Below are 22,731 nucleotides of genomic sequence, written 5' to 3' on the forward strand. Positions count from 1 at the left end.
CAAATGGGCAACTATAAAATCAAATTAAGATATTTTTTTAATTATTCGTTTATTTGGAAGGCTAAAACTTAAGATTATACTGGTATAATCTTGGTTCTGTCGCATAATTTTCCATTTTCACTTTGAATCAACCTGAAGTGTTCATGTAAAGTAATGATTGCTCTAAATACACCATCTATCTGCATGCAATAAGGCTTCAGCACCGTGGTTACTTAGGTAATACCTTTTAGTTTGGTTTTATGATGATTCTATGATTCTCTTCCTTCTAGTCTATTTGACTAAAATATGTTACTTGGTCCAAATCGCAAATCATTCATTTTATAAAAAGGCAACCGTTGGTATTTTAGATAAAATAGTGACTTTGAACCTCATTTCACATGCATGCATGCCAAATATGAATGTTTGCAAAGGTATATCAATAATATATTTTCAAACTCTATTCTTATGAACTTTACAAGTTTTTTTTTTGTAGCTGGATGATAGCAAATATCGAAACCTAATTCGTAGGCAGAACGGATTCAATAAAACACGTGTGATTCTACATTTTGTTTGGAGGATCAAGGCGAACAATGTTACCCTCTTCTACGGTAGTCAATATTTGAATATGAAACACACCAAGTTAAACAACTGAAACTACTACCAGTTTTGCATCTTCTGTGAGCTCCTTCTAGCATCTGCTATATAATTCCCGCACAAGATCTCTGCTTATACAGTATTTTTCGAGGTGGCAATCTATAATCTTCTCCGCAAGAAAACAAAAAATAACTTCAACCAATAATGCGATTCGTGGCCTCATCACCTGCGCTCCTCGGTGTTGCGCTTATCATCGTGCTGACCGTCGTCGTCGTTGGCGCTCAGCCGGGTATATATTTCAGCAAATCCACATCACCCCGAAAGCTACAATTGTCAATTATCTGTTTCAGCAAAGCAATGTCCGAGTCACGAGATTTACAACGAATGTGGCAGAGCGTGCTCGGCAACGTGCGATTCGATCAAACGTAATGATGGTCCGAAAATTTGCACCGCAAACTGCGTCAAGGGATGCTTCTGCGATAAGGGCTACGTTAGGAATACGAACAGTGGACGTTGCGTTTTGGTGAAACATTGTCCATAGTAGCTGAAGTTTGTGGATTATGGAACATGTGTTGAGTTTTGTATGTTTAAACGATTTCCAGTAAGAGGTCATCGGGAATAATAAAAAAAATATATGAAAAGTGTAAAAAAAAACTGTACGGAGTACGCTGCTGTGAATCGCATATCAATCCCATGTTTGCTGGATTGCCTATGCAAATGAGACAGATATACGATTCACGGCAGTATGTCGAATTTTTTTATAGAAGAAAAATAACATTATTGATTATTATGATTACCTTTCTTGTACCAAATGAAGGGTATATGTCTAGTGTGGGACATAGTGGTCTTTTTTATGATTTGTTCTTTTTCTGAAAGTAAAACCAATGATGTTGAACGCGATCACAATGCGATCTGAGTCCTGTGACAAAAGTTATAATCTACTAATCATCTGAAGGTGCTAAACATTTAACATGTAAAGGAATAACATCAATAATAAAATCTAAAGTTTTGGCAAGAATTGATAAGGGTATAACTTTTTCGACATGCATCGGATCGGCGCTGTCCATAAACTACGTAGACTTTTTTTCGGCCATCTCAAACCCCCCCCCCTCCCCCCTCGTACACTTTCGTTCATACAAAATTTTCGAAATTTGTATGGAGCGTAGACTTTGGCCAGACCCCCCCGTCCCCCCCTAAGAGTCTACGTAGTTTATGGACAGGCCCATCGCTTTGCGATTTCAGACAAAGTTTTTCAACATAGCCTGGGCTATTCTTTAACATAATCGGATTTCGGATATATGGTATATGACAATTTTGTGCAAAATTCAAGAAAATATAAAAAAGTGTGTTTTCTCATGTTAAATCCCATACAAACATCAATCGCGATGCGCGAAATGTAGGCTAAACTATTCAGGCCCAAATTTCGCATAGTTGTTTGGAACCTTAAATGGCACCTAACTACCCAAGCAACACACATGTTATAATAAAGTTACGACAGCGCAAGTTTTGGTTGTATAGAAGTTTATTTTACGTAATTCTAACATTGTGTTGAAATAACGTAAAATAAACTTCTATACAACCAAAACTTGCGCTGTCGTAACTTTTATATAACATGTGTGTTACTTGGGTAACTTTGTTCTAATTGCATCTGATACATTTAAAATTATCTCATACAACGTTGACCCACCCTAACATTCTGCTTGGAATGTCGATGTTTGATGTATGGCCCTGATGATAAAATATTATATTCTAATCAACTCAACTCGATAAATTGAGCAAATTTTTGTATGTGTAATTATTGTGTGCACCCGTGTGCACTGAAGTTTTTAACGTGGTTTTTACGTGATTTAAAAGTGCGTTTCTGACGGTTTTAGAGGGTTCCAAGCAAGGAAGTGGCATCCCTATTCCACCAATGCAATGTTTTCGTAGCCAACATAGCTGAGGCTCAAGCGTAGGGCTCAAGCTGACAACCTATCTTTCAACACTGCAGCACAGTTTTAATGTGGGGTAAGAAAACAAGAAGACCATAACAGTCCCCTGGTTCCAAGATGTTTCAGGAGGGCTTTTAGGGGGGTTTTAATGCGTATCAGGGCGGTTCAAGGAAGTATAGGACGTTTCAGCATCTGTAACCAAGGATGTTTTCGATCACCTGGCAATCATTCGACTCATTTATCCACAGCTTCAGTTCAGAAGCATAATATTGAAATGAGGTGTTCGGCAAACTTGTAGAAAAGTGTATTTCCTACAATTACAGATCATCAAAAGCGCCATATCCTAACTCTCATATATACGGCGTGAGAGCGCTAGTACCACCTACTCATACTAAACGATCGAAAAATCCGATCGTTTAGTATGAGTAGGTGGTACTAACTCTTTTACGCAGTAAATATAAGAGTTAGAATATGACATCCTTGGTGATAATTGTAGGAAAAACAATAATCTACAAGTTTGTCGAACATCACATTTTAATATTTGGCTTCTGAACTGAGTTATAGACAAATGAGTCAAATGATTGCCAGATGATCGAAAACATCCTTGGTGTAACCTCCTTGAAACGTCCTGGAATTCTTGACGAAACATCTAGATTCAATTTTTTTTTTCATGGAATCCATAAAAAAATGGAATTCATAAAAAAATCCTTGAAGGCACATCTGAATGAATTTTTGAGGCAATTGCTGATGAATTTCAAGGAGGATTCCTGAAAGAATCTCTGAAAAAGATTCTATAGGAATCGCAGGAGGCGTTTATGGAGGAATCCCTATAGGAGTCGTTGAAAGAGTTCCTGTAATAATCTCTCCAAATATTCCAGGAGTATTCATGGAGGAATCTCTGAAAAACTTCCTGGATAAACAAAGTGGGAACTCCTGGAGAAATCCATTATGATATTACAGGAGAAGTTGTTCAAAGAACTTCAAGAGAAACCCTTCAAAGAGTCTCATAAGAAATTCCTGAAGGTTTTCCTGGAGGAATCCTTCAACGAATTTCTGTAGAAGAATCCCTGAAGAAGTACCTGGAGCAATCTTTGAAGAGTTTCTATAGGAGTCCTGAAAGAATTCCTGAAGAAATTTTCCATCGTAATTCCTGGAAAAGTTCCTGGGGGATTTACTTGAAAATTGCTTGGGTAAGTTTCTGGAGAAATCTCAAAAGCAATTTCAGGAAAAATCTTGAAAAAAATCCAAGGAAAAATTACAGAAAAACTTCCTGGGGAATTTTTGAAGGAATTCCTGAAGAAATCTCTCGGGAGAAATCCTTGAAAAATTTCACGAGGAATCCCCGAAGATTGTCTGAAAGAATCCCTGAAGAAGTTTCTGGAAAAATCTCTCCTGCTATTACAGGAGAAAATTCTCCACCAACTTCAGGAGAATTTTTTTAAATTATACCAAGAAAAATCTCTGAAGGATTCCAAGAATAAATTCCTGACTAAATCCATGAAAAAAATCTTGAGAAATCACTAAAGTACTTTTTGGTGAATCATTGAAGAAACTCCTGGAGAAATACCTGAAGGAGTTCCTGTAATAGTACTTCAAGAAATTCCAGAAAAGGAACTCCAGGTGAGGCGGATTTCTAGGAATTCCAGAACTCCAGGAGGGATTCCTGAAACAATTTCTGTCGAGAAATTCCTGCAGGAATCCCAGAAGCAGTCTCCGAAGGACCTTCTGCAGCAATCCATGAAGGAACCTGGAGTAATCCCTGAAGGAGTTCTTGGAAACATCCTTGAAGGAATTCGAGAAGAAATCCCAGGAGGAGATCCTAAAGAAATCGCTCCAAAAATTCCAGGAGAAATTCTTTAGAGAATTTCAGGAAAAAATCCTGCACAAATTCCTTCAGGAATCCCCGCAAAATTCTCGAAAGAATTCTTGCAGAAATTATCGAAGGAGTTCCTGGAGGAATCCCTGAAGGAGTTATTAAAGAAATCTTTTAAGGTATTCCAAGAAAAATCCCACAATAAATTCTGGGAGGAATCCCTGAAGGAGTTCGTGAGAAAATCCCCGGAAGAGTCCTAGGAGAGAACTCGGCTGGAATTCTTGAAGAAAATTGTTGAGAAATTTCCCGAAAAATCCCAGAAGAAATCCCTCAAAAACTCCAAAACAAATTTCTCAGAAAATTCCTGGAGAAATTTTTGGAAGAAATCCTGGAGGAATCCCTGATGAAATCCTTAGAGGAATCGCTGAAGGAACTCCTGGAGGAATCCCTGCAGCATTTCCTAGACGAATCTCTGAAAAAAAAAAAACTCGGAGAAATCCCTGCAGAATTTCTTGACGTTTTCCCCAAATAAATCCTGGAGAAACCCCAAGATGAACTCCCTGCATGAATACCTTAAAGAATCCCTGGAGGAGTTTAAGAAAAAAAATCTGCAGGAACCTATAAGGGATCTTATTCAGAAATCGTTGAATGAACTCCTGGAGAAATCCCAAAGGAACTTCTAGAGCAATATCTGAAGGAATTTCTGCGTCCTTTTTATGGCTCTTTAAAATTTCAAAAGTAACTACTGTAAAGAAATTCATGAAACAAAAAGCATGAAGGAACTCCAGCCTAAATACCTCTTGGAGAAATTCCTGGAGGAATTCCTAAAAAAACCTTCAAGAAGTTCGTGGAGAAGTTCTTGAAGGACTTCTAGGAGAAATTCCTGTAAAAATCCATGAACCCCTGTAGAAATTCCTGAGAATATTTGAGAACAAATCCCTGAAGGAGTTGCTGGAGGAATCCTTGAAGGAGAATTCCTAAAAAAAATCCCAGAAGAATTCAAGAAAAAAAAAACTCCTAGAGGAATTCCTAAAATAATTCCTGGAAAAATCACTGAAGGGTTTCCTGCGGGAAAATCAAGCAGAAATCCTAGTCCTGGAGGAATCCCTGAAGAGTCCCTTGAAATCCATGAAGGAGTTCCTGAAGAATTTCCAGGAGAAGTTTCTGGAAAATCCTTGAAGGAACTTGAGAAGAAATTCCCGAAGGATCTTATGGAGAAATTTCCGATGGAGTGCATGGAGAAATATCTCCCGCTGTTTCAGGAGAAGTCCCTCAAATAATTTCTGGAGAAATTTAAGAAGGATTTCCAAGAGGAAGAATTCCTGGAGAAATCACTGAAGGAGTTCTTGAGGATTCCCTGTAGGTGTTAATGGAGGAATCCTTCAAGAATTTCCAGGAAAAATCCCTCAAATATTTTTTGGGGAAATCCCTACAGGAATCTCTGATGGGTATCGTGGAGAAATCCTGAAGGGTTTGAAGAAGAAACTCCTGAAGGAATACATGAAGAAAAAGTAATGTCCAGCTCGTAACAGCATCATCAACACACCGTAGTTACCACACGGCTGATCAGTTTAGATCGTTGACGCGCCATAGTTCCTATGCCATCATGCCATGCAACATTTCATCTGAGCCTACCAGATCATCGAGCCACCACCAGTTCCCACGCCACGAGAAGCAACTTTGTCACGATGAAACTGGAGTCCTGAAACGTGACAATTCGATGGGAAACAGTGCAGCGACATGATTGTTTCCCATGCTGACTCGGTGAGTTAGAAGTGAAGTCAGGTTACCAGGACAGGAAAATAAATTAAGTGATTCAGTTCTAGTTTGGACTTCAACGTGTGTTTTTTTTAATCCCAAAATAACTACTTGGACATTAGTAAATCTGTCCAGTAATTCGAAGAAAAAATCCTTGGAGATTTCCAGGAAAATAGCTGACGTAATTTCTGGAGAAATTCAAGAAAAAAATCTTAAAAAAAATTGCTGAAGGTATTCCCAAAGAATTCTTAAAGATATGATTGATGGAGATGCTGGAGTAATCCATGGATGCAGTTATGAAGAAGCTCCTCAAGGAGTTCCAGAAAAAAATCCCACATAGAATCTAAGAGATTTTTTTTTCAAGAATTTCAGAGGAATTCCTGGAAGAGTCCCTAGAGAATTGTCTGGAGTAGTTCCTGGAAGAAAGGGGAAATTCTAAAGGAATCCCTCAGGGAACATCAAAAGAAATTTCTCAAATAGGATTTTTTAAGGAATTCCTAGAAAAAATCCTGGACGAATCTCTGAAGGAACGTCTGGAGGAGTCCCTGAAAAATTCCTAGAGGAATCGCTAAAAAAATCCTGGAGGAATCTCTGAAGAACTTCTTCAATCAATTTCTGATGGAATTCTCGGAAAAATCATTGAAGAACTTCATGGATGAATTTCTGAAGGAACTCCAGGAGAAAACCTTGACGGAGCTTTTAAAGGAACCCGTGATTTTCCGGAGGATTTTCCAAAGAAATTCCTGGTAGAATCCATGAAGAAATATATGGAGGAATCTCTGAGGGAGCTTCTAGAGAAATCCTAGAACTAACTTGAGTTAAATCCTGACTTCTAGAGAAATACCTGAAACAATTTTTGGAAGATAGGCAGCTTTACTTCTGGATAAGTACCACTCTGCGGACTAGCGTTGCAGCTAGCCAATTTGTTGTCGCTTTTATTAATTGAATGCCGCCTACTTCAGTTTGTTTAGACCAGGAGTTTTCATACCTACCAATTCGCGGTACAATTTTTGGAAATAAATTGCTGCACGGTGCACATATTCAATATTCTTGAAAAAAAAAAACAATTTCAAATTTGTCAAAAAGATAAATACGTGGAAAACTCCTCTTGGAAGCTTCAAATTGAACTTTGGCATATTTGGCCTTTCAGAATCATAAATATGTTGTAAGTAAAATTCTTGGCTAACTGATTTCGAGATAGGGTGATAGGTTCCTGCTCTGATATTAAGCAAAATCTCTGAAATATTAGATTCTATACAGGATGTTAGGTTCATGAGTGCAAACTTTTCAAAGGGTGATAGAGGACCATAAATTGTGAAAAAAATTGTTCTACGCATATGGTCGAATCTCAACCGTTATGTAGTTATTGAACTCCCCATGTTTTTGACTCTTATTGCATTAACTGGCTATAACTTTAAAATGGTCAAACTTATCGCAGTTTTTTTACTCCTATGCGAAAGATCATTAAATTTTCTATCAAATAGCATCTTTGAATCGATTGGTTTAGGTTAATAACTAAGTTTTCTAGAGCAAAATAGCTAAAAATAGTGTGTTTTTATTTGTTTATGTCAATTATCTTTGAAACATGCGTAATAAATTAAAAAAAAAACTCTCCGGCAAAGTTGTGGCCCCTGTTCGACTCTACAATTCATTCTTTGACGCCAAACTTCTAACTCATATCGCAATTTTGATTTAAATGCACAGTGCGCAAAAAAGTGCTAAACATGACGATTGCAAATTTTTGATCTAATCAGGGTAAAAAATTGCGATAAGCTTGACCATTTCAAAGTTATAGCCAGTTAAAGCAATAAGAGTCAAAAACATGGGGAGTTCAATAACTACGTAACGGTTGAGATTTGACCATATGCGTAGAACTTTTTTTTCACCTCTTTCACCCTTTAAAAAGTTTGCACTCAGGAATCTAACACCCTGTATTTTTATAACGAATTCATTGAAGATACGATTCAGATTCCTCTTAGGGTGCTTGTGAATATCGCCGGCGCGACCATGGAAATTTTACTCTCAATTGCAATAGTCCCCTTGTTCTATTTAATTCTAATATTATTTTTAATAAACAGGTACGGCCAACTCTCCATATGTCTCGATGTTCTACATCTCGATATCTCTCCCTATCTCGATGATTTGATCGGTCCCTTCAATCTGCATATATTTTTCCTCTCCACATGTCGATATCTCCTTATCTCGATATCTCCCTATCTCGAAGCATTCTCGTTCATTTTTGTTCTAGATTTTCTCATTTTCGCAGATATGCTCATTTCCTCAGGTTATTAGACCTCGTTTCATATATTGCACCTATACCTAGGTGCAAAACATTCTGGGAAAGCGAAGTGACATCTATTTATTGACGGTGTTTCCTAGTTACAGAGGTTTTTTTTTAATCTAGAGTGCATTAGGTACAAATTGGTTCTTCAATTCGATCTCTCCCTATCTCGATAGGCCCTTGAATATCAAGACATGGAGAATCGATTGTAATTAATTGGAATATGCAAGAAATTTCTGAAGTGCCGCGGTGTAGTTGTCATGGCTTGGCGGTGCACCGTGCTCGATCTGAAAACCCCTGGTTTAGGCAATCTTTTGTTTTACTTGTTGAATGTCGTCTTGAATGTCGTTTGGGTATCCTGATCCAAAATAAAGAAGGTAGAAACGGTTGGGTTAACAAATATATGAAAATCCACTGTTCACTGAGAAAGCAGGTTGTTACATACTAGGGTTCATATCCATGATACATTTTTTGCTGTCTCAACTCAGGTAACCACTAAGCATTTAAATAAGCCGTACAGCAGTCCGTATTATGCATTTGAGATGCTTGCTGCTCTACATAAGCAGTTCGAATGCATAACTGCCTTGAAATAGCATAAGCATAAGCTGTGCTGTTCAAAAGCTTTAGGCTGTTAATTAGCATTTTGACTGCTTGAGAAGTTTCCGTTCGGAAGCAAGCAGAATGCTTCCCAACTGCTCTTTAAATGCTAAGAGCAAAGAGGATGGGAGATATGTTATGCATTTCACACCGCATGTTGTCTCTCTTTCACATGACCTATGCTTCTGTTTACAAATTTGTGCATCTGATTTGCTTCTTCGTTTTTTCCTCACCAACTCAAGAGCTCAGAAGCAAACATTGCGGCAGCTGGGAAGGACGAGGAAGCGGAGAAGCGGGCTGAGAGACCGCGAAGCAGATGTAAATCTATTTTTGTTTTGTCGAATAAAACGAGGCGTTACTGCCGTTACGCTTCTTTGACATTTTGTCACGACGTTCCTGAAGGGGTAGCACTTAGACAGCCCGTTATTTTGCCAAAACCTGCTGTGGAGTAGCACTAAAGGCGTATATACGAATAATTAGCATTAAACGCCTTGTCGTAAAGGCAACTATAATGCTGAAGGAGTGCTATTTTAAATGCTTACTGGTTAGTTGGGAAGTATTGAATTCAGCATTATGGTGGAAAGTATGCTAGAGTTAACGAATCGAAATCAATAAAGATTCACCAGCGACAAACATTAACTTGCGATTGGAAGCTCGATACCTGGCACTGTAGAGCTCTATACTTCATCGGGAGCACCCGCATACTCGCCGATCTACTCAACACGCGTGATCCGCGAGATGTAGAGGTTTTTGATCGACATAGGGCTGGATGATGATCAAGGGTCGATGCTTTATTTTAGCATAATAGAAGTGTTAGCCCACTAGTTCTTTGCGCATTTCGAAGCGTAACCCAAGCCACGACGTCAAGATTATCATCATTGGAGACCTAAATGCGAGGACAGGAGGAGAAAACAGCTGACGAACGTCTCCAAGAACATGGCCATTCGTAGCACTTTTTTCCAGGGCAACTTCCAGTATCGTTACACTAGAGGATCAGCATATAAGACGGAATCGCAAATCGTAGATGTTCTGATTGATGGATGGCACTTTTATGTTATTATCGACATCAGGACTTATAGTGGCGCTAATATCGACATTGACCACCAGCAGGTGGTGATCAAGCTGCGCTCTAAAGACCGGTCCCGAAAGTATGGACGCATGAAGAAAATACTGGCATTTCAAAACTATTGATGACTAGTTCTTTTTGAAAGCTACATCCTGTTCGTCAACCTATTTTCTCAGAACTTGTATAGCAGTTTTTGCGATTACAACAGTTTGTTTCAAAATACATGAACTTTCAGCGGAACATCATCGAAAAAATGTGCACAAACGATGAACAGAGTTTGAAAGATCACTAAGAAAATGAGCAAAATATGGTGGGAGTAAGTGAGAAAACCGTGCAAGCAGCAATCAGCAAAAACGGTGAGGAGAACACGTTTAAGCATAGGCAAAAATTGGGTAAAAAATAAAGATCCTGCAAACCCTAGTTTGAAAAAACAAACAATGAAGGTATTTGAGCACATGAAAAAAAAAGCTCCCAACTTACACAGAGCAGGGTATGACCAAAAAAGTAACCATTTCGAATTCCAATGTTCATCGTGGCAAAGAACGTTTGAATTTCCGATCCTATAGTAAGTAGAAACAGCTAAAACGAAGCCCGAATCAAGAGCCATTGATCAGGCCCAGTCAACTGAAGACTAGGTGCGTCCATACTTTCTGGGGCAGTCTTTAAACTCTCCGTGACCAACAATGTACGGCCTACGTAGAGCGTACGAGAGCGATTGAAGCTACCGGATGTCACCATTGCTAACGAGGAGAATCTCTAGGAAACGTTACCTTGCCGGACAAGGATGATCTCGATGTGGGCCATCTATAGCACTGATGGAGCACAGTAAAAGCAGTCATCAACGAAGTGGACGGAACGATTCAATGAGGAGTGCAGAGAGATATTGGTGCGCACGGTAGTGCTGCAGCATTGAACCTGTCAAAATGTGGAACGAAGCAAGTACGAGGAATTGGAGCTGCTATGCTCTTCTAAAGGAAGTTCCATCATAATCTCAATGCATCCCATCACAGTTTCGTGATGCGAGCTAACATGTGCTGGGGTAAAGATAAGAGCTTCTTAACGGACATATGAGAGCTTTTCGAATGGTGGAAGCATCTACAATCTTCAAAGTGATAAATCAAACATTATCCCATTATCACCCCCAACGACGATATTCGGTGCTTCCTTATCGCAAATCAGTGCAATCAGTTTCCGTTGAGATAAGTTCGTTCATTCAATGCTGCGTCTCAGGCCCTATATATACCGGAAATCACAATTTCAAAATCAATCGAGTTGAATCAATTTCAGAATGAAGATCACAGCTGCTTTGGTTCTGCTTTGGGCGTTGGTTTCGATGGCCACCGGTGGACCGGTTGCTGATGTTGGTGAGTGATTTCAGAGAATACGTCGTATTCCAAATTAATTAGGTAATCTACACGATTCTAATTAAATTATTCTCACAAACAGAAACTTGCGGAAAGAACGAACTTTACAACGCATGTGGAAGTGCATGTCCTGCGACATGTGAACCCAACCAGGCCATTGTGACCTGCCCACCGGTATGCGTCAGAGGATGTTTCTGTCTGCCTGGATTTGTACGTGATGCCAACTACAACTGTATTGAACTTGCCGACTGTCCAAATGTGGTGAATGTGTGATGAGGTTAACGTTATCATCCAGGGGGGTTTGGCAATTCAATGATTACTTTTTTCATGTAAGATCGATGTTTAGTAGTTTTCCATACAGCTTTTTTGTTATGAACTTTATTCACTAAAAATTTATCCAAAAACCGAAAAGCGTTTGTTTGCTCTCTTATAGACATATAACACCTTGGTCATGGGTTCTGTGGTTCAGTCTCTAACATTTCCTTTCTTATTCTAATCTAATGGTGCAGATGTTCTAAGGTGAAACATCACACGGTGCCCCCACAGACCGTTATTATAAAATAAAAATGTCCATCAAAACTAAGTTCAGGGATTGATTCCTGGTACCATTCTGTACCTCTGGGCAAATTTTTAAAATAATCCCTAGGAGGAATCTTGAGAAATCTCGATTTGAAGTTTTACACTGAGAAATTTTAAAGAAATCCATGTTCAGATTGGACAATATTGCTTAAATACTTACAAAAATTTCCCAAAGTGTTCAAAGTTGTTTCAAACCAGTATATATTTATTAACGTTACTTCAATTATACATATTTACTACTTACCCAACTCAGTTAACTGATTAAACTGTCGAGTCAAGTACAAGACACTGAAGACGACCTTACAGTTGAGGTCGAAATACGTATCTGTCAAAGGATGCAAATTCTTAGTGGAATTCAAAGGAACCGTACTTAACCCGATTTTCTTTTTATTTACAGATATTCCCCTAACAAGCCCAGGTTAATCATCATGATTAAACTGACTTAAGTATGTTATGCTAAGCCATGCATCGGTTTTCACGTAAGCATTAATAATTCGATTTTTTCCCCATTGTTTTATGAACATATTTTACATCCCAGTATTATACATTGAAATGTTCCCCAATTCTACAACAAGTTTACAATTTGCACTCCAATACTCATAGCGATATCAGCGTTCACTGTGGAGTTATGGCAATAACGCTGCCGCCCACTTTACGCCCATTGCGTTTCCCAGGCTGTCCTCTAATCAATTTAGTTCATTTTTTTGTATATGATGGATTGGATGTAAGACAGTTGAGAAACTGCGGTGGGCATAAAGTGGGTGGCAGTATTTAACAGGAGTCTCGTCTCGACTGTATATAATCAACCAAATGTATGGAAAACTTAAGTGATTTAAAAAAAAATATTTGGGTACGAATAGTTGGGAACGAATTGAAAATCAGTTGCATCGTATTTCTCCTCGCGTAAATCATGTTCTTTCAAAAATGTAGCCAACATTCATAGAAATAGCGCCAAATTTTCACGAGTGGTATCCTAGTTTGTAAGGAAATATCATTTGGAAGATGTTATTCTACTTCGTCATAAATCCACAACAACGTATTAAATATGTAATTACTAATTGATCGGCGTTGAGTCAGACCGGGCCATCTGTTTTTCAATGATTTAGGGAAAATGTCCTGCAAGCACTTGGGATATAAAATTTATCGCATTTTTTTTCTGAAATACTGTAGTTCTTTTATGTAATGAGACATCTGCATAAAAAAACGTCGAAAGTTCAGAGTTGCCGAGTTTCTACGCTTATCTTCCCCTGCTCCAAAAAATCAAGTAGTCCACTCTGACTTAACGCCGACCAATTATACGTCGTAGTTTCCTGTTCTTCCAAAATTGGTGTACTATTAGATCTTTATTTAACACATATTTCTCAGTGATTTTCTAGTGTTCATATGCTAGAATATGTAGCACTTTTCATTCAAAAAAATGTTCAAAATTCTAGGCAATATCAAAGAAATTAAATTCGAAGATAACCGTCCACATCGTATTTGCTACTCCGTGATTGACCAGAGCAATCGAAGTTGCACAGAGTACCAATGAATGTTAGGCTTGGGACTAGCTAATCATTCTTAATGTGCACAACTCGAGAGTTCAACATTTGAAAGTCAATAACGGCACTGGCCACGTCCTTACGGTCATCGGATCGATTATGTGTCAATACTCGCCTCATATAGGAGCGATGCATTTACAGCAAGGAACAATACAATACTAAACACTGAGCGCCCCTGTTCAAAAAGCTTAGCAATATCGAAAAAAAGAACAATTTTGTTTATGACTATTATGGCTGAAAGCGTTATTCATTTTAAGAAAACTGAGAAATGATTCTGATTTTGAAGATCGTATATCGTATATACCACAACGCACTTAATCAACTCAGTAGAAAATTGTAGGAAAAAATATGTTTCAACACTGTTTCACATTTATTGCCATAACTCCACAGAGAAAGCTAATATCGCTATGAAAATTGGAGTGCAAATTGCAAACATGTTGTAGAATCGGGAAAAGTTTTAATGTATAACATTTGGAAGTAAAATTTGTTTATGAAACAATGATGAAAAAATCTAGTTTTAAATGCGTTCGTTAAAACTAGTGTATGGCTTAGCATACAGCATTGTCCAGTTAGAATCCGGACGCAAAGGATAATTTATCGTGACGCTCTCAATGATCATAATCATATTTTTTTACAGCAGTCTGATCATAAACAAGTCCTTTATTGATGGTGAAAATTTCATCGATTTTCTTGCTACGAGTGAAAAGTTATTTCAGATTGAAGACAAGTGAAGGAAAAAAATCTTGCACAAACACGCTGAAAATTAAGCGTGGTCAGGTACGACAGTCGCGAAAAATGTTAATGTCTCCATAACCATTATGTGTGATGAGCACAGATGTTGTTAACCATGCCTCGAGGAAGTGCCCAAGGAAGATTGAAGTTTATGTTCATGGATAAATCTGCTTGGAATTCCAAGATTTGCCAGGAAGTTCGAGCTCTGGACATCGTTTGCTCACATCACGATTTTGACACCAAATGTGTACAAAGATGATAACCTCAAGAACCGCGTGCTGCTTTTCAAAAATGCACACAAGGGATCTGTAGAGGTTTGAGCTAATTTGGTGAGCTATCACGACAGCCTGAGATGTGTAGTGGTGTCATCACTGTTGGATAGTGTTTATTAACGAAAAAACACTCAAATTTCGCTTCTTTGGAATTCACTGAATAGCTCTTAATTTCGCAAGAATAGAAATATTTGGCAAAGTTTCTTTGGAATCCTAATCAGATTGGTAGAGGGTCTCAGGACACTACAGAGATGACCTGATTGTTAAACAAATCCGCCGAAGGGGTTGCTGTTAAAATTTACTATCATTGTGCAGATTTTAAAGAAAGCAATCACGGAAAAAATGAGAAAATGTATAAAAAATTAAATTAAATAATTTTAATGATATTTTTCCATGAAACTACAGTAAATTATCTTTGTTTTGAGGGCTTCACCTTTTCTGTTTGTTATTCCACCTCTGAGATATAAGTGATTATCTGCGTCCGGATTCTAACTGGACAATGCTTTAACATACTTAAGTCAGTTTAATCAGTTAACTGAGTTGGGTAAGTAGTAAATATGTATAATTGAAGTAACGTTAATAAATATATACTGGTTTGAAACACTTTGGGAAATTTTTGTAGGTATTTAAGCAATATTGTCCAATCTGAACATGGATTTCTTTAAAATTTCTCAGTATAAAACATCAAATCGAGATTTCTCGAGATTCCTCCTAGGGATTATTTTAGAAATTTGCCCAGAGGTTCAGAATGGTACCAGGAATCGATCCCTGAACTTCGTTTTGATGGATATTCTTATTTTATAATAACGGTCTGTGGGGGCACCGTGATCAAGAAATCCCATTGCAATTTTTCATACCAACTTTGCTCACTTGCAGAAAGAGGCAGCTTTTACAAATCGAGCGCATTTGTTTACGAATTTTCAAGATTGGTGCTCTTGAAAACGTGAGTAGGGGACCAAGTCAGCCATAGGGTACTGCATGAAATTCTCTCCTTCTCTTTTACTCTTACAAAAAATTTGTAAACAACAAGGCCAAGAAACGTCAAAATCCCATACAAAATCAAAACAGTGCAGTGCCCTATTGTGGCAGCCATGTTTATATTCTCTGAAGTTTCTCCTTAACTGCTACAAAGCCTACTTCTCTGAACCCAGACACCGCCAACATGATCCTACGCATTGACCGCTATGAGGGCTCCATAAAATAATTGAGCTCGTGTCTATCAATTGTTGTGCAAACAATTGTCATAAAACTATAACACGACTTGCTGTAAAATCCTGTATACATTTTTTCCCTGATTTTGGGTTTACCCAAAATGTGCGATCATTAACAGTACAATATCTGTGCGAGCAATCATAATTAAATCACCATTTTAGTAAATAATTGAGGCAAACACCAAACGAGCAGGTTTCCGCGGTGATTCCCCATGAAAGCAGCACATCCCATATATTCAGCGCTCGTAGCACATCGCATTTCACATTCTAAGTTAACGTTGTTCACTATACTCACCGCCACATTTTTTTCGTGTTAAAAATGCGATCATTCATCAGTGTGGCTTTCTGTTTGGTCTTGCTGTTGGCCATTGTTGGTGCTCAGCCAGGTAACGAACGATCACTCAACAACGTGTAATATGATAATAGAATCACCAGCAATTACGATTACGTTTCCGATATAATTTCAGCGAATAATCAGCGCCCCAACGAGGAGTATAGGGCGTGCGGTTCAGCGTGCCCGGACACGTGCGCCTCGATCAAGCAGAAACCCGGCATGTGCGTTGCCCAGTGCATTAGTGGATGGTTTTGCAAGAGTGGATACGTTCGGAATGCAGCCGGAAAGTGTGTTTTGCGATCGCAGTGTCCTTGAGAAGGAGCAACTTAAAAATAAGAATTTGATCTAGGCTACGATCAAATTTGCCTCATTGGCCATATTTTTTTTTAGTAAGAATTTGACCAGCACCATTAACTAAATAAATCATACTAGGAACATGATATTCTAAATGCATTGTTTTAACCCATCAGCAGTCACGCTGTTTTATTTTGTACAATACGTTGGAAAAACTTCACCTGTTCTATACAGATTAGCGTTGGCTGGTAGCGGTGGTAAATTTCTGGAAGATTTGTGGAGGTATTCTTGAAAGAATTTCTTGACAAATTTCTGGAGGATTCCTTGAAAGAATTTCTGGAGGAATTCCTGAAGGAATTCTTGGAGAAATATCTGGAGGAATTCCTAGAGGAATTCGGGGTGGAATCCCTGGAGAAATGTCTTGGAGAAATGCCTGAAGGAACTTCCTGGATAAGTTCCTGGTGAAATCCCTGATGGAATTCCTGGGGATTTCCTGGAGAAATCTTTAAAGGAATACTGGGCTGAATCCCTAGAGGAGTTTCTGCATGAATACCTGAAGGAATCCTTCGAGGAATTCCGGAAGGAATATCTGTGGGAATCTCTGGAAAAATTCGTGGAGGAATGCCTAAAGCAATTCATGAAGAAACTCCTGGAGGAAATCCCTGGGGAATCCAAAGAAAACAATCCCTGGGAACAAAACCCCTGGAGGAATCCCTGGAAAATTACTGGAGGAATTCCTGGAAGGATTTCTAAAAAAAAATCTGTGGAAGAATTCCTGAATCAATTACTGGAGCAATTCTTGGAGGTGCTCCATAAAAGGTTCCTGGAGTAATTCCTGTAGAAATTTTCGAAAGAATTCTTGAAGGAGTCACTGGAGGAATCCCCGGAGGTACTCATGAAAGAACTCCTGGCAGAACTCCTGGAGGAACTTCTGGATGAATGCCTGGAGAAATACCTAAAAAAATCCCTCCAGGAGGAATTTCTTGAAAAATCAGAGAAACCCCTGGAAGAATTCCATGGAATAGATGTACCCTTTAAAGATTTTTGGATAAAATTTATTCTGAAAAAAATTACTGGAAGAAGTTACTGTAGAAATACTTGGGATAATTCCAGATGTAATTAATGGAGAAATCTCTAGCGGAATTCGTGAAGGAATACATAGAGTAATTTCTGAATAAATCTCTGAAGGAATTACCTGCAGAAATAGCTAAAAGGAGAAATTCCCGAAGAAATATTCACAAATTGTACTGAAACAATCATGCTATGTATTAATAAGCACCTTTTTGATTGCTTCTATACGTTTGAGCATACACTACATAGATTTTTTTTGCTTGCGCTATCTTTATAATCGTGTAAGATTAAGAAACAGCTTTGTCATTTGGGAAGGGCTCATGTGTTTTTTTTACGAAATTATTTGCACTCTCATACATATAAAAAAACCGTTGCCATTTTCCAAAATGTGCTTCAAATTGTAGGAAAAATAACATTTTTCATATCGGGAAATCTTTATTCCGTCCTCCTGAACATAGTGAAATTTCCTACAAGATTTTGCATTCGTTTCAGCGCTCTCACAAACGTCAAGTAATAATTCATGTGATAATACTATTTTGTGCCGCTATCCTCAAATATTTCAGGAATTCTTTCAGATATTCTTCCCGAGATTTCTTCAGGAATCTATTCAAGAATTACCTTACAAATTCCTCTACGAACCCTTTTCTAAAAAAATCAATGCTGTTTTTTTCGGAAATTATCTCCAGGGGTATCCTCTATTTCTTACAGGGTTTCATTAAGATATTTCACTAGATATTCCTCCACAATTTCTCAAAAGATTATTTTAGGAAATCTTACATGGATTGCATCAGAAATTCCTCCATGAATTTCTTCAGAAATGCTTTACTGATTCCTTCAGAAATTTTCTGAGAGATTCCTCCATAGATATGTTCTGAAATTTCTCCATTGATCAGTGAAAAAAAAATCAGGTATTTCTCCAGAAATGCTTCCAGCGATTGCTTTAAAAATCTACCAAGGAGTTTGTAAACAAATCTGTCAGAAATTTATTCGGAGATTTATCTGAGTATTTTTTCAGGAATTTAGAATTTATATAATTTATAGTTACCTTTACAATGATCTTCAAAGTTGTTTAGAGATGACCCCAGACATTATTTTAAGAACTCCTTTGTAGAACCTTCCATGGATTCCTTCTAAAATTGCTCCATGGCCTACAGAAAATCATCCGGAAATTCCGTTCAGAAAGTCTTCCACAGCAGAATATGTGATATTTTAGAACGTATTTCATGTATTGCTTGTGAAATTTTTTGAAAATTTTGATCTGAAAGATTTCTAGAGGGTCCTCGAGAAATTTCTACAAGAATTCCTGTAGAAAATCCTCCATGGAATTCTTGGGAAATTCCTCCTTAGATTCTTTCCGAAATCCGTACGAGGAAATCATTCATGGATTACTTCACAAATGCTTTCAGCAATTTTTTCAGAAAATCAAAGGTTTCGCGTTGTGCCAGAGTTTTCTCCAAGGATTTCTTTGGAAAATCTTCCACAGCCCGCTTTCAGAAGTACTTCCAAAGTTTCCTTAGAAAATTCTTCCAGAGAAACCTTTAAAAATTTCTTTGAAGATTCATTCAAAAATCACTTCCACAAATTACTTTCAGAAAATACTGGAAAAAATATTAAAGGATTTCCCCAGGATTTTCCTAAAAATTTCTCAATTTTTTTTAAAGGATTTTTTTCCAAGGGATTCTCAACGAGTTTCTCCAGTTATTTGTTCAGGAAGTTCTCCGGAAATTCCTGCTGGGATTCTTAAAAAAAAAAACATCCTGAGATTTCTTTAGATATTTGAAATTTGTTAAAGGGAACTTCCTGAAATTTCTACAGTAATGCTACCAAAGATTTCATTAGAAATTCTTCCATGGATTCTTTCAGAAACTTCTGCTCGGATTCCTTCTGAAATTTCTTCAGGAACGCATCCCTTAATAAATATCTTCAGAGATTCCTTCAAAGTTGTAGGGGTTTCTACAAGAGTTTCAGCAAAGGATTTTTTTCAAACGTTGTTTTCAGATTTTTTAACCTTCCGTAACTCGCGCGGTTGGCTACCTGCGTCAGCACCACACTAAAGCGGAGTACAAAAAGCGAGTTTTTTTCAACGTGTTGTACAAAATACAACAGCGCGATTACTCGAGGGTTAAGGATTTCTCCTAGAATTTCTTTAGAAACTCTTCCAAGGATTTCTGCAAAAATTCTGAAGTAAAGGTCAAAAACGTAGGCAGAGTAAATGCCTGTGTTTCATCCCAGGAATCGAAAGTCCAAGGAGTGACATTTACCTTCTTAGCAACGTCACTTCCATCAATTTTCACTTGATTTTATACATCAATTAGCTGTTGGTGTAGATGTTCCCACTCAATGGCATTATTTTAAAATCAATAACGTTGCACAATAGGCCTAGCTACAGTAATGCTCAATAATGACAAGAAAAATGATAAAAATAGTCAAATTTATCATTTTTCCAGGATTTTTTTTTTCAATGAGTGGAAATTTAGAAATTGCCTCAACCCGCAATGGTTCCATCAGGAATATCTACTGGGATTCCTTCAGAGACTCCTGCAGAAATTGTTTCAGAAACTCTTCTATGGATGTTCAGCAGTTCCCGCAGAAATTGCGCACAAGATTAACAGAAGAATTCCCGAATGAATCCTTGAAAAAAAAAATTCCAAAGAATTGAAGTAATCCTTGAAAGAATTTCTAAAGAAAGTCTGAATGTACGCTTTCTTTCTTTTTGGAGCAATTTCTTTTAAAAAAATGTCTGCAGAAATAGCAGGCAAAGGTACTGGCGGAATTCTTTCAGATATCCCTCAATCCCTTTGAGTGATCCTTGGAGGATCAAAAAAATAGAAGAGCTCTTCGTCATACCTCACGAGGAATTTTTAGAGGAATTTCTTATACAATTTACAAATATCCCAGAGGAATTATTTAGAGAACCACTGAAGAAAAAAATATACTTTTCAATGGAATCTTCAAAGCATACCTTGAAGAATTGGAGAACCCTCTAAAGATATTCGTGGAAGTTTTCTTTGAAACATTCCAAGGATAGATTCTGGAGTTTTTTTCTGCAGGAGTGGTGAGTGAATCTTTGGAGAAATTCCTGAAGCATCACAAAAAAAAAAGAAAAAAAAAAACTGAAAGAATCCCAGATGAAATGTCTGAATAAACCCTAAGCAATCAATGCAGGAACCCCTGGAGGAACTATCAGAGAAATAGGAGAAAGTTCTAGAGGAATGTCAAAGAAGTGCCTGAAAGAATCCTTGAATACAGTAGACGTTCGATAACTGCAACAACTGGCAAACGTCAACAGATTGTCAGTTACTGCAGTATGCAGCCACGTGAATCGCTCTTCACGTTTTAGTCTGATGGATAGGGATGCGATAACTGCAAAATTGTTGCACATAGCGGACTTTCAGTTAAAAAGCATTACAGTCAAAGCGTTTGCACCGAACGAACGTCTACTGTATAGACAGCTAGTCACGATCTGTATTTTTTTTTACCTAAATCTTAACTGCTAAGCGTTTGGTAACGGGTTTTCCGAAATTTTATCGTTTAACTGTCAATTTCTAACGAAGTTTGGTAAAAGATGCTAACTTTGCCGATTTTTCCTGCAAAACAAACTGACCGGTTGAGATTTCAGTAAAAGATGTTTTTTCTTAGTGTGTATAGAGTAATTCTTGAAGGATACTCTATAAAACTTCCATCAATATTTTTTTTGGAAAAGTTTCTGTAGAAATTTCTGATTTTCTAGAGGAATTTCTGAAAGGATCTCCGAATCTCTGTGAAAAAAATCCTTTGGACTTCCATTTTTTTGAAAACAATCATTGCAGGAATTCTCGGAGAAATTCACAGAATATTTTTATGAGAAAATTTTCGAAGATTCTAAAACATTTCTCGAGCAGAAATCATTCAAAATGTATCAACGTAGCATATACAATCGAATATTTGTATCGTTATACGTTATAAATGACCGTTTGACCCAAATAAAGGATTGATGGTCCCTTTTTTCAGGCTATCTATATAGCAATATCACGCTGCTCATAATACCAAAGGTAGCACAGAACCATCTTAAAACGCATATTTTTATTGAAATTATGTATGATACAGTATTGGTACAACGTAGTTTTCTAAATAACCCTGGAATTTGAAATGCAGTTTTGTTATAGATAAAAATGTCCAAAGTAGCCCCCATCCGGTTCTATATGAGATGTGTCCGATTGGTGTATGAACAACTTTTTTGTTTATTGATGGATTAAGCTCAAATTTTGCATACATCCTACATATACTGTGGTGCATAATTGATCGGACAAACGCCGATTTTCATACAAAATGGCCAAGTTTGAGATGCTGTAACTATGGTTTGCTTTGGTGGATTGAGCCCAATTTTTGACACGGAACTACGAATATGCTGAATTTTGTGTATACAAAGTATAGAATGTTTTCGTTCACAGGTCTGGGCGTGGCAAGGCGTTGAAAATATTGCAAAAGTGATCGGACAGCGGTACCCCTTTGATTTACACGCGTGCCGCTGTCCGATCACTTTTGCAATTTTTTCAATGCCTTGCCACGCCCAGACCTGTGAACGAAAACATTTTATAATTTGTATACACAAAATTCAGCATATTCGTAGTTCCGTGTCAAAAATTGAGCTCAATCCACCTAAGCAAACTATAGTTACAGCATCTCAAACTTGGCCATTTTGTATGAAAATCGGCGTTTGTCCGATCAATTATGCACCACAGTGTACATACTCACGATTATTGTGTATAAAAATAGCGGAAATTCATTTAATAGTCTGGGAGTTATAATGTCATAAAGTTGAAGAACCATGAAAAAGTGTATAAAGAAGCCCCGCACGACGGTACAACCTATGTTCGGGTTTTGTTCACACACATTTGGAGAAGTTATAAAGCATCATGTTGTGCACCAACTTAATTTTTTGTTGTTCAAAGCGTTTTACAAATGTACAGGAAAGTTGTTATTAATCTTTGGAAAAAAATGACTGAAAATAAATAAAATGCAAAAATGTTGAACTCTCACGAGAGTAATTATTTGCTCTTATGTTGAGAACACCTATTATGAAAAAAGAATTACATATAAAATTACCTAAATCCGGATTAGAACTCGAAAACTGTCGATTGCCAGCCGCATGCCTTCCTATCTGCGCCATCCCATAGATGGTGAGATGCAGCACCCAAAGCAAAACATAATCTTCCCATGACTCAATAATGATCACTCCTGAACTTGTGTTCAGCAGTGGTGAATTAGCTCAGCACGTGGTAATCAACTGAACAACGCCTTATACTTCAACAGCTGTTCAGCCCAAAACACGTAT

At 37.7% G+C, this 22,731-nt stretch overlaps 3 protein-coding genes across 3 annotated transcripts in view; 2 read left to right on the forward strand and 1 right to left on the reverse strand.

Moving 5' to 3' along the window:
* LOC109400761 (protein hairless) overlaps positions 1-22,731 on the reverse strand; it is a 125,063-nt gene that overhangs the window by 27,495 nt on the left and 74,837 nt on the right. The gene's annotated exons all lie outside the window — the stretch shown is intronic.
* On the forward strand, positions 11,266-11,765 carry LOC109399431 (chymotrypsin inhibitor). Its single transcript, XM_019671874.3, has 2 exons — positions 11,266-11,383; positions 11,466-11,765. The coding sequence occupies exons 1-2, from the start codon at positions 11,308-11,310 to the stop codon at positions 11,654-11,656; spliced, it is 267 nt and encodes an 88-aa protein (XP_019527419.3). The 5' UTR covers positions 11,266-11,307; the 3' UTR covers positions 11,657-11,765.
* LOC115270033 (chymotrypsin inhibitor-like) lies at positions 15,946-16,522 on the forward strand. The gene is made up of 2 exons (XM_029878975.2): positions 15,946-16,104; positions 16,186-16,522. Exons 1-2 carry the CDS (start codon positions 16,038-16,040, stop codon positions 16,365-16,367), a joined length of 249 nt encoding a protein of 82 aa, XP_029734835.2. The 5' UTR covers positions 15,946-16,037; the 3' UTR covers positions 16,368-16,522.

This window comes from Aedes albopictus, chromosome 2, assembly GCF_035046485.1.
Source record: "Aedes albopictus strain Foshan chromosome 2, AalbF5, whole genome shotgun sequence".
Classification (NCBI taxonomy): domain Eukaryota; kingdom Metazoa; phylum Arthropoda; class Insecta; order Diptera; family Culicidae; genus Aedes; species Aedes albopictus.